Source organism: Neofelis nebulosa, chromosome 8 (assembly GCF_028018385.1).
Source record: "Neofelis nebulosa isolate mNeoNeb1 chromosome 8, mNeoNeb1.pri, whole genome shotgun sequence".
NCBI lineage: Eukaryota > Metazoa > Chordata > Mammalia > Carnivora > Felidae > Neofelis > Neofelis nebulosa.
Genome location: NC_080789.1, coordinates 12,199,712 through 12,211,929, shown reverse-complemented (window position 1 = coordinate 12,211,929; position 12,218 = coordinate 12,199,712). Strand labels below are relative to the sequence as shown.

The 12,218-nt window shown below is 39.0% G+C and overlaps 1 protein-coding gene across 31 annotated transcripts in view; it reads right to left on the bottom strand.

Annotated features, from left to right (window-relative positions):
- The window catches only part of RBFOX2 (RNA binding fox-1 homolog 2), a 287,236-nt gene that overhangs the window by 27,184 nt on the left and 247,834 nt on the right, over window positions 1-12,218 (bottom strand). For 26 of the 31 annotated variants that reach the window (XR_009265356.1, XM_058741415.1, XM_058741419.1 and 23 more), the window contains 2 exons: window positions 10,862-10,915; window positions 1,078-1,170 (listed from right to left, as the gene is read on the bottom strand). Coding sequence is in view for 30 of the 31 variants with exons in the window: in XM_058741415.1 (XP_058597398.1) it covers window positions 1,078-1,170; window positions 10,862-10,915 (147 nt within the window). In the remaining variant the exon portion in view is untranslated. The remainder of the gene's footprint in view (window positions 1-1,077; window positions 1,171-10,861; window positions 10,916-12,218) is intronic. The other 5 variants (XM_058741428.1, XM_058741433.1, XM_058741429.1 and 2 more) reach the window with 1 other exon arrangement.

Here is a 12,218-nt window from a genome sequence, read left to right as displayed (position 1 = left end):
ATCCAAAGTCCAGGCGGCATTACTCAACAGCATTGAAAATAAAAAGGGGAAAGGAAAAGGGAGAGGAACAAGTCAAATCACATTTTGTAGTGTTAATGTGAGATGGCAGATGGACTTTTTCTTTCTTATTTAATTGTTTTGTAATTAACAATTTAAAAAGCTTCTTCTCTAGTGCTTTGTTTCACTTACCGCCCACGGGCACCATCGCCAGCATTGTGTATAGTTACCATGGAAAGAGGGAGTCAAGTGAAGGGCCCTAAATGCTAAACCATTGGAAAGGGAGGGAGAAAGCAAAATATGCAGACATCTTACTCAAAATGGTGGCTTTTATATTTCAATACTTTAAAAAACTGGGCAAGGGGAAAGGGGCCAGTTAACCTTCACTGCGTTGTTCAAAAGGGCTGGTGAACACCAGGTGGCCGATGCGAACACGGAACAGCACGTTCGCCAGGCAGCCGTCAAAGCCTCGGTCGGAGGATTTTATCCATTCATGGTTGACATTCTTGACATTAAATATATTCAAAAACCCCATGAGATTTGGGTTCTTTCTCCCCCGCCCCCACAACCTCTAAGGTCTTCTAAATTCCTTATCACACGCTCATGGAGGCGAACTGGCCTCCTGACAAGGGGATACTGGCTGGATCTTTGATTCAATACAGGACACAATGTCGTAAGCTGGATTGTTTTTAGACATTTACAAAGTTAGTTTCGTTTTGGCCTGATCACAGGTATTCACATGGAGTCTCGCAAACTGAAGCAAAGGAAAAAAATCAAGAGAGCAGAAGGATGAACATTTCGGAGGAAAAAAGTAAATGAAAAACAAATACACATAGACACGCACACAAGTAAATCAAAATGAAAACCCCCGCACAACTGAAAACTGAGGGAAGGAGGGTAGAAGGGTTATTTGTACACATTTTAGTGCAAGAAGGTGAAGGACAGAGAGACACGTACACACATACACGTGTGTGCAGACACACAGACGAGACAGGGTTCCGAATGTGAAATAAGGGGGGCAGTACACGAAAGAGAGAAATAAAAATATAAACCGGAAATTGAATTATTGAAGACATGCACCTCGATTTTACGGCCCTCTACCACGGTGCCGTGTAATTTCTCCCTGGCCCTGTCTGCATCAGCACTATTCTCGAAAGTTACGAACCCGAATCCCTGCATGCAGCGGGAGAAGGGGGGAAAACATGCGTATCGTTATATTGAAATACTGATCTCTTGGTAAACAGAGAAAAAATATCACAGTATGAAACCCACATTGGCAGTACTAGTCACATTTTTGGCCCATGCATATTTTGTGAAGGGAAATTAAATCCAATAAAAGAATAAAGAACTGTAGCAGTAGTAGTAGTAATAATCATAGTAATAATAATGGCAACAACAACAATAATAATGATAATGTAATTAACAACAGTAACAATAATAAAGTAAAACATAAAGCATGTGAGGCCAGACCAAAATTAAGGTTTAGAGTTACTCGGGTCAAACCATTTCACCAAGAATCTGAACTTTTTTTTTTAAGTGTTCTTTCTCTTTCAATTCATGCTGTTAATACACACGTCCCTTTACGTAATACTAAAAACAAAATCACATAATTAAGTCTGCCATTCCCCAGCAGCTTCTCCATGAAACCTTATATTTAGGGGCATTCACTGTATAAAGAGATTTTTTTTTTAGGAGAGCTCATCATTCTAGCCCCACTTTGCCTATTGCTTGTATCACCACAATTCCTCTGGGGCCAGAATAACCGAAAAAACAGTCTCGGTCTACAATTCTGTAGGTACTGGGTGTGGAAGACGAGAGCACCTGTGTTCATCTAAGCTAATGAAAATATCACTAAGCAAGGGGCAGTCAATTATGACTGGCACTCAGAGTAAAAATAGGTTCAGCTGAGTTCCAGAAAAGAGCTTATCCAAATCTGCCTAAATTATACATTTGTTGAAGCTGACATCTGCTACTGAATGTATTAGTGATTTTCCATATAGAGGGGAAAAAAGGAATAATCAAAAGGCAGTGGGAATGAGATCTAGGTTAGTGACATCAGTTGTACACTATTCGCCACGAAAAGAATACCATAAAACAGCAATGCAGCTGCTACTCAGTTAGAATTAATTTATTTGTGCACTGTACACAAATAAATTATATGGAGCTTTTCTTCATTAAGTAGACAAACCAGGAGCCAGGGGGTCAACCCACTTACTCCTATGTTCACATTTATCTGAAAATTCTCCGTCAAAATCACCAGGATTCACTATATACTTACGTGACTCTCTCATCAAGCACTGTATCCGTTGCCTCCTAGGCACTCTGTCCTTATCTTTCCACTCTGTAACTATCACCTTCTCTCAAGCTATTTACATCTGTGAGTAGTAAATTCTTAGGATTTTTTGGGAAAGTGCTAATTTCTCAACAGCTTCACTGTCCCTCTGGCATTCTTTGAACATTCCGCGGTAGGACAACCTGGAACCCTTCATTTGTTATTTATTTTTACTGAAGCTCTGCTGTTCTCCATGATGAGCATTTCCATATACATATAAAACAGGTTCTTATCTGGGATGGTAAATGGTATGCATTGTTCTGTAAGATTTTACGAAAGCAGGGGCACCGGGTGGCTCAGTCAGTTAAGTGTCTGCCTCTTGATTTACGCTCAAGTCATGATCTTGCGGTTCATGGGATTGAGCCCTGTGTCGGGTTCTGCGTGGATGATGCAGAGCCTGCTTGGGTTCTCTCTCCCTCTCTGCTCTTCCCCGGCTTGTTCTCTCTCAAAATAAACAAATATGTCAAAAAATTAAAAAAAAAAAAAAAAAAAAGATTTCACAAAAGCAACTCCCGTCATTTTGAAGGCTCTGATTACTTTGCGTTCTGATTCTATGGTTGGGTGGTGATCCACGGAGGATCCCAGTGGGTTATCTCTGCCTGTAATTTGGATATCACCACAAATACTCTAGAAAATGCAAAGCTGAGCTGACAGAAAACGTTCTCTTGTACCGAGGTACTATGGGGTTAATTAATACTTTCCTTAAAGATGTAAGTATGCTGAAAATATCAATGGAAACACATTTTCAGAATCACATTTTGATACAAATGTGTTATAGCCACATCAACAACTGGAGGTGTCGTGTTGGATCTCAAGTTCCTAAGTGACAGCACGGTTTGTCATCACACTGGCATCTGCTGAACACAGGAAGCCAGCTCTCCAATCCTGGAGAGTCCTCCAACAGAAAAAAAAACCTTGCAAGAAAGGTCACAGTGAGGAGGTTTTCTATCACACTGCAGTAGTATTAAAACTGTATTCCAACAGATCCTCAGAGTCTCAAACATTATATGCCCCCTGGGTTAAGTTAATAAATTATACGTTAGTAGCTGGATAACAGATGATGTGGAGACTACTACCTAGGTTTTTAGTGTTAGCATTATGACTGTATCTTCACACCCACACACTCACAGACTTGTCTTTTAAATACAACCAGGGGGTAGAAAGGACCAATCTGTTGGTTTTACTTTTAACATAAAGAAAGACCGTCAAACTGTGTTAAGTACCCAAGCATCAACAAGGCCTTCTTCCTACAGCTAATGGGAAGAAAAGGAGAAATTAAGCTTTGAAACCAAAGTTCAGTATCCTATTAACTAAACGACCCGAGTCTTAAAATCCTTGTAGTTTCCTTTTTCAAATCTAATTGCTAAATGTGTTCTGTGATCCTCCTCTCTGTATTGTGTTGATGGGACACCTGTGATGTAATAACATCCACAAGAACGCAGGGTGGTGTCACGAGCACGGACGTTTTACAGCCAGCAAATGACAACGTTTAACATCAAAGTCTGCTTGTGTTAAGATTTTCTCAATAATGACTTTAATATTCTGGAACAAAATTTCACTTTCAAATGTCTTATAAAGAAAAGTGCTTATATTCCAAAGGAAATGCTCATCTAGATACCAAAAATGTAAAAATAAAGCAATCTTCACAAGCATCTTTACCTAGACTAAAGGAGGAGGTTGCTGATACTTTGGGACTTCCTGATACGAAGCAGAGGTAAGATTTCTTTCTTTCCTTTGTAGATAAACAGGCTTTGTGGCAGGCAGAATAATGCCCCCCCCCTCAAAGTTGTCCACGCCCTAATCCCTGGAACCTGTGAATGTTACTACTTTACCTGGCAAAAGGGATTCTGCAGATGTGATTCAATTAATGATCTTGAGATAGGGAGATTATCCTGGATTATTCAGGTGAGCCCAATGTAATCACTAAATTAAATTAAATGGGTGCTTTTAAATTAAAGAGGGGAAGATGGGGGACAGAATCAGACAGAGTGTAGCAGCCTGAGAAAGACTGGACTGGCCATTTTTGGCTTTGAAGATGAAGTGGGGATATAGGTCAAGGAATGCGGGTCGCCTCCAAAAGCTGGAAAAGGCAAGGAGTGGATTATTCCTTAGAGCCGCCCGAAAGAATGCAGCCCTGTAACACCTTGACCTCCAGAACTGTAAGATAATACATGTCTGTGTTTTTAAGCCACAGACTTTGTGATACTTTGTTCAGAAGCAATAGGAAATATACATCTCAGAAGTCCGTGATTAGGGAGGTAAGAAGTATAAACAGTATTTTTAGAGCACTGTTCTTTAATACTTTCCTCTCATGCTGAAACTTTAGAGAGGTGATCTTCCATCAACTTAACTACAATTTGGTTTCAAAGATGTTAACTCAAAGCCTGAAAAAAACTTTTTAGAAGTTTATTAAGTTTTGAGAGAGCATGAGTCGGGGAGGGGCAGAGAGAGAGGGGACAGAGGATTGGAAATGGGCTCTGTGCTGTCAGCACAGAGCATGACATGGGGATCGAACCCACGAACTGTGAGATCATGACCTGAGCCGAAGTCGGACGTTTAACCGACTGAACCATCCAGACACCCTGCTTGAGAAAAAAAATTTAACGTACCATTCCTTCAGTAAAATTTCAGTTTTGAAAATGTGCCAGGAATTGAGCTAAAGATATTCACAGATTATCCAGGCTTACAAAATTACTAACAGGAAAATATGCTTAAATGAAATTATGTTTTAATGTCCCTTCATTCTCGGAAATCTAATTCACATTAAGTCTTGGGTCTCTTGCTTTGAAAAGAAAAAACTTAATAAAATTATGTCTAAACCTAACACTTCTTCCTTAGAAGAGCTTCAAAATGATTATATAATGTATCAATCAGGAACACATAATGACCAGTCAGAACAGCCACAAAGTCGAACTGAGATTTAATCTCAAATTCTTCACAAGAGTGAATACTTCAGGTTTAAGAAGACAGAAACCAGATAAACAAAAAGTAAACTTTTAGTAGACTTCTGTTTTTAATTAAAAAAAAAATGATGTCGACATGTTTGTCTATACCAGTGCTATCAGGCAGAAATATAACCCAAGTCAATAATGTAATTCTAAATATTCCCCTAGGCACATTAAAAAAGTAAAAAAAAATATGAAAGCAATTTCAGTAACGTATTTTTATTCAAGACAACCTATATGCAACATGCTACCATTTTGACATGACATCAATACAAAAACATCAGTGAGATGTTCAATATGCCTTTTTTTCTGGTCAGTCTTTGAGAGCAGTGTGTATTCTACACTAAAAGCAGATCTGAATTTAGACGCCATGTTCCAAGCGTTCAGTATGGCCACTTCTGCTGGACGACGCAGGTCTCTACGCTCTATCCTGTATAACCTACACCTCTCAGTTCCCAAAGTTTTTCTGTGTTAATAATTTAAATATATCAGTGTTCTATTAGTGATTTACCAGCTATCTTAGCTGTCTTTTGAAAACTCAGGAATGGTGTATTTCTCGGGAGGGAGGGAGTATGGCTGTGGTCAAAACTTCTGCTGAGGTCAAAACTTCTGCTGAAGTGACACACACTTATCACGCCCACTTATCATCAAGGGCCGCCAGGAGCCGAGTAACCGCCACCTTTTTAGCCTGGCCTCAGGCTGCAATAAATAACAAGCCACAGGACGAGCACTGTCAAAATATTCTTAAATGTGGATAATCTTTGAGTTTTTCCATCTCAGAAGAATGAGAAAGAAAAATTTACCATGTAAGTTTTAAGGGAGAAATCAAAAGCAGACGTTCTCCTGGGTATGGCCAGAACACAGAAGTTAAACAAAATAAATGAAAGAAAAATAAAACTAAAACCCATAAGATGGTAACAAAAGAAAACAAACTAAGCCCTTTGGAAATACATGCACTGTTAACTCAGTTTTAAGTATAATGAAAACCATTTCGCCTATCAAATTTTACTGAAAAGCAAAGGCCTAGTTAGTACAATTTCAAAGACAGTCTTTTGATCATATTTTGAAAGAAATGAATAATTTCCCTTTGCAAGAAATTAAAATCCAGGGAAACAGGCAAGAAATTACAGCACGTTACTTGTGTCTGGGGATGGGATTAGAGGTTTTATCTTCTCTGACTCCAGCCTAAACCGAAGCCTAACCCAAATCAAGATCCCATCATTCCAGAAATCCACCTGAGAGAAGTAATGAGAACACGTTAGCTAAAAACTTGCTGGAAATCTCAGTAACTGTCGCTGCGCTCTATTTTGTGTCCTTCAGTGAACTTAATAATTGGCACTGTTTGCACAAGTAAAGAGCTCCTACGTTTAGCAGTTACGACACATGGCCCTTCAAGCCACAACTATACCAAAAGTATGCCGACCAAACTTTATGGAAAGTGTAAACATTAGAATGTGTGTATTTCTGGGGCGCCTGGGTGGTTCAGTCGGTTAGGCGTCCGACTTCAGCTCAGGTCATGATCTCACAGTCCGTGAGTTCAAGCCCCGTGTTGGGCTCTGTGCTGACAGCTCAGAGCCTGGAGCCTGCTTCCGATTCTGTGTCTCCCTCTTTCTCTGCCCCTCCCCTGCTCATGCTCTGTCTCTGTCTCAAAAATAAATAAAAACATTAAAAAAAAATTTTAGAACGTGTGTATTTCTTTACTTAATAAGCCTGGTAATTATCAGACCGTTACGGGGCTGGGTGATAGCGAACAGAATGGTGGGAAGTCTGAGTAAGTCAGAGAAAGACAAATACCATATGATCTCACTCATATGTGGAGTTTGAGAAACAAAGGAGCAAAGGGAAAAGAAGGAGAGAGAGAGAGAGAGAGAGAGAGAGAGAGAGAGAGAGAGAGAGAGAGACAAATCAAGAAAGAGATTCTTAACTATCAAGAACCAAGTGATGGCTGGCTATCACAGGGGAGGGGGGCGGTGGGAGAAACAGGTGACAGGGATTAAGGAGCGCACCTGTCGTGACGAGCACCCGTGGAAGTGCTGAATCACTGTATTGTACACCCGACACTAATATCACACTATGTGCTAACTACCTGTACTTTAAATAAAAACGTAAAACCATTTTTTTTGAAAACCAACACGTTCTCAGTCACTGAAAGTATCCAGCAGAGAAAGCAACGTCTGGCTAAAGAATGCAATGCGTTCTTTAGAGTTCTATCGAAGATCGAGTGAGAAAAAAGGCATGAGAATAGTAGTGAGCACCATGCTCTCTTAACGATTTATGGCTGTTCTCTTGTCTAGTCACTAAAAATCATGTTTTTCCTTCGTAACAGTTTTGAAAAGGGAGCTTTTTAAAAGCTGTTACTCGAAGATCATCTATATGGGGAGGGGCAATACGATTTGTTGTTCAAACTGGAACACTCTGAGGGAGAAAGGGGACACTAGTAATAATTACACGGAGACAACAAGTATAGACCGGGACTATCCTAGATAAGCCAGAACTCTGGCCACTCTACCAATATATCGTGTTTCTACTGTTTGTCAAAGTAATACTTTGTTATGACTGGTGACCTGTGGAGAATCAACAATGTTCTACAAAGCAGTATAATCATTTTGTAGATTCTAGTTGAGTGTATTCATTTTTGGGGCAGGGGTAGCATTTTTACCATATAGCCTAATCGAACGATTTCAAAGGAGAGTCCCCTTTGTTTTAGTTAATCACAGAAAATTACATACGGCTGACTTTATGCGTTTACAAAGGAGTACGGAGTTAACAAATATATATTTTTTATATCACGTGAAATAATGTATGCATATATTTCTGTACGTGTATGAATGTAAGCGATACACGTTCATTCCATAATCTAGGCAAACCGATCCAGAATATGAAGGTCGAAGAAGAAAAAAGGAAAATACTCAACAACGAAGAAATCATGTTTGCAGGCAAGCTGAAGAAGGAGGATGTTGACAAGGCAGGGAGGGGATGGGCGAGGCAACGCGGCAGTGCTCACTTATGTCTGGAAATGGGTATGTTCTCAAACCGTAGGCTGACAGTCTCATTATAGAGAAGAAGATATGGTAAAGAGTTGCTTTTTGTTTTGGAGGCCTGTGGTTATTTAATTGTTCCACTGATAACTGTTTTACATGTAAGTATCGCTGATCTCAGAATTATTTTGTGACTCGTTTTTCCATTACTGCTTCAAAAAAAAAATTTAATAAAGCTCATTTGTGTACAGAAAAGCACTCACAAAAAGACTGAGCAACTGTTAACTGCACAATAGGACCACTTAAATCTCCTTATCTCCGGTTCCTTTCAAGGCATGTTGTAATTTTATAGTCAACCACAAACAAAAAGGAAATGAGAAAATAAACTTTATTTACAGAAAGAAAAGTACTCATTAATTTATGTCAGGTGGATCCGGAAGAGGTACCTAGGTTTTGACTCCAAAATAAATCTCTGTTAACAAGTTTCTGAACAGTTCTGGGGAACCTACTGCAGCAAAGAACTTTAGGTGACAGCTAAGAAGTCGGGCAAAGGATGAAGACAGGTTTTGTAAGTGTCCTTAAAGGCAGACCCAGGCAATTGTGCCTTCTGTGCTTTAAGAACAATTACCAATTAAGTACACTGTCTACTCTTCAGCAGCCCAAAGAAAAGGGGGCAGTGAGGACACAGCATCGAACGGAGAGAAGGCTTTTAGATTCCCCAAAGAGAAAGGAAGGCTTGTGTCCTTTAAAAATGAAAATTACAGGGGAGAAGCAATTGAATTGGGTAAATTAAACAATTTTGGGTAGTAGGCAAATCTTTGAAGTCAATGAAAGAAGCCTTAAGAAAGATCAATTTCCTTTGCTTCACAAGAATTCAATCAAATTATTTTCTTGGTAAGGAGCAAGTTCCCAATACCTGATGAAATCATATTGGGCTTCGGGTTGTTGGAGTCTAGTTAGAAACAGTTTAAGTGCATACACTTAAAACTACAAACATTTAAACTACGACTTTGGGTAAGCAGCGTGGCATATAATCTTCACGTACTTATGATACATATTTGAACCACTGTCATTTTTCCACCCTGTATCTAAAAAGGTCACAAAAAATACAAGCAAACTATACAACAAAGGAATAGAAATCCACTGTGAAGAAATTACAAGCATCAACAGTTTTACTGGCTATAGGTTGAACAGATTTCACTTTAAAAATACTTACCAAGTTAAGTGCTGGAGAAAGTTCTCCATAGGCATATTAACCTTTTTTGTTTTAACTGAAAACTGGAAGCTTAGAGTATAATTACCTCTTTAATGATTAACAATAATTATAGTCAGAATTAAACACTACCAGTGTCGATGCGTTCTATACAGGGAATAATAATCAGGAGCATTAGAACAGTATATACATTGGTGTTCGTTTAGATGGGCAGATATATATATATGACTCTGTAGATATACGCTATTAATTCCCAAGGTACGGTGGATTTGGAGTAGGAAACTGAAGAGGTAAATATTAACTCATTTATTTGCTTTATTTAACTTTACTTAAGTTACATTCTTCGAGATAAAACTATAGCCAAGGGCTATTTTCAAAGTTCAGGAAGAGATAAACAAATGAAAAATTAACTCAAAGATTGTTCTATCCTAAAAATGCACGTAGGAGTGAACATAGCAACGTAAATATTCACAAGCTTGGTCGCAGCTGGTTGTGCCTGTGGGGTGCATTTCACTTGTTGAGGAGGAAGAAAACTGTCAAATGAAACTTTCTGAAATTCAGTTCATTAAACATTTTTTCACAACACCACTGTAAGACTTCATCATTCCCTCATTCCTAAAATCACTGCTGCTTATTTTAGTGCATGGAAATTCTACATCATATAGATTGGGAAATTTAAAATGGTAAATAAATGACGAGGGGGAAACAAGTTTGTATTAAAATGTTCAGTTCTCCTACAGAACACATTTAGAGTACCTATAGCGAATGGTGCACTGTTACTAACGGCATCCTTATGCAAAAAACTGAACTTACTAGATCTGTCACTAAAGGGGTTCTACATCCCAAAGTTTGCCTATCTGGGTAGAACTCAAAGGGGGAAATCAGCTTACCACGAATTTCTGAGTCACTACTCCCTATATTTACGCCTTGTCAAATTTATTCCAAAGAGAGAGGAAGCCAACCAAATGGCTGAAATATCACATTTGTCCTAAGTCTGTCATTTCGAAGTCTGATTTTTGAAAGCCGGGTTGTTCTGGTAGAATGCACACTAGAATTCTCATACAGAATTTCACTTAAGTGTTCTCTCTCTTCCTTAAAAATAAGCAGGTTAGGGCAATTTCGGTCTAATAAAGGGCTGGTGTCTCCTACCCCGACCCTCCTCACCGCTGCCCTCCTCCCCACACTTCTCTTCCTCTCCCCCCTCACTCCCCCAGAGGAAGTACTAGAATAAAGTTTGGCCATGTGGTAGCTTATTTTTAGAGATAATCTAATCCAAGCCAGATAACTTGGGATACTTTCTGTAGGCTTGAGAAACAGCTTTAGTTTTCTGGTTACTTACTATTTAAAACAAAACTACAAAGGAACCAAGCACACTTAATGCGGAGAGGGAGCTTACCTTAGAACCACGTTCATTAAAGATTATTTCTACATCTAGGATTTTGCCAAACTGCTGCAGAGACAAAAATAAAAACATTTATTCACGGTCAGCTTTTTACCCACACACTGTATTTTCTCCTGAAAAAGGAATCTTTTTTTTTTTTTCTTTTCTTTTTCTTTTCACTTCTTATTATGACTTCCATGTTACTTTCTATTTGTTGGTAGGTCCCAATACTGGGTTCTGATTTTTCCTTATCACTGAGCTGATGTCTCCTTTCCCATTCTTTATTCAGGCCACCCACTCATGCATTATCCACCTCTGTATGGCAGAAGCTGTTTCCAGAAGATATGCGCAGTGTTACCCTATTACATGCTTCTCCAAGGATAAGAACTAGGGGTTTTCCTAACTACTGCGTCTTTAATTTTTCGAAATGTCCCGGTTTTTAAGAAGCAAATCCTAAGTAGAAAGATATACTATTGGAGGCTATTTTTCTTCTCCTATTTTTTTTTTAAATTTATAAAAGCAAACCATGTTCGCTATAAGAAAAAAAAAAAAGGTCAGAAAGTACAGATAAATAAAAAGGAAAATAGGAAAAGCAAAATGCAGATCCTCTGTAAACCTGCCATCTCCCCGTGCTGGTATACAGCCTTCCCAGATTTTCCTCGGGCATATATTGTTAAGGAAATGTTTCCACGTATTACTTTTATTTTTTAAGTTAATATGCTATGAACAGTTGTCCAAGCCAATAAACATGTACCTACGTTCTCATTTCTACAGACTACACGCTGTTTTCTATTGTACTTAAACATTCGTGGGCATTATACCAGATTTCGTTTATTTGCCATTTTAATATTTTGGCAATGAACATTATCAAGTGCATTTTAAGTAATAGCTTTGTTTGGTCCCTAAACATTTTAACATTTGGGAAATGAAACAAAACTAACAACACAAAGCCTAAAGACCTGTTTAGCTCCCTAAATGGGACTGGAGGGGAGCATACGTAAAACACAGACGTTATGTGGAGGAGAGTATGCAGCTGACAAGACTGCCTGTTGTAGTCAATACTCGGATGAACTGATGGGAGAGATGTGCAATAAATCTCCAGGTATCTTTTCGGTCACACCTCCCTCTGAATACTGGACTCCTAGACCCCAATTATCTATGTCGCTTGGACGTTAATATACGTATTTTAAAATATTTGGAAAAGGAGAAAGAGAGAGTGGATGTACATGCGTGAGAGGGAGAGGGAGGGAGAGAAGACGGAAGATCTGAAACATGCTCTGTGCTGACAGCGGAGAACCCGAGGCGGGGCTCAAACTCACAGACCATGAGATCATGACCTGATCTGAAGTCAGAGGCTTAACCTACTGAGCCA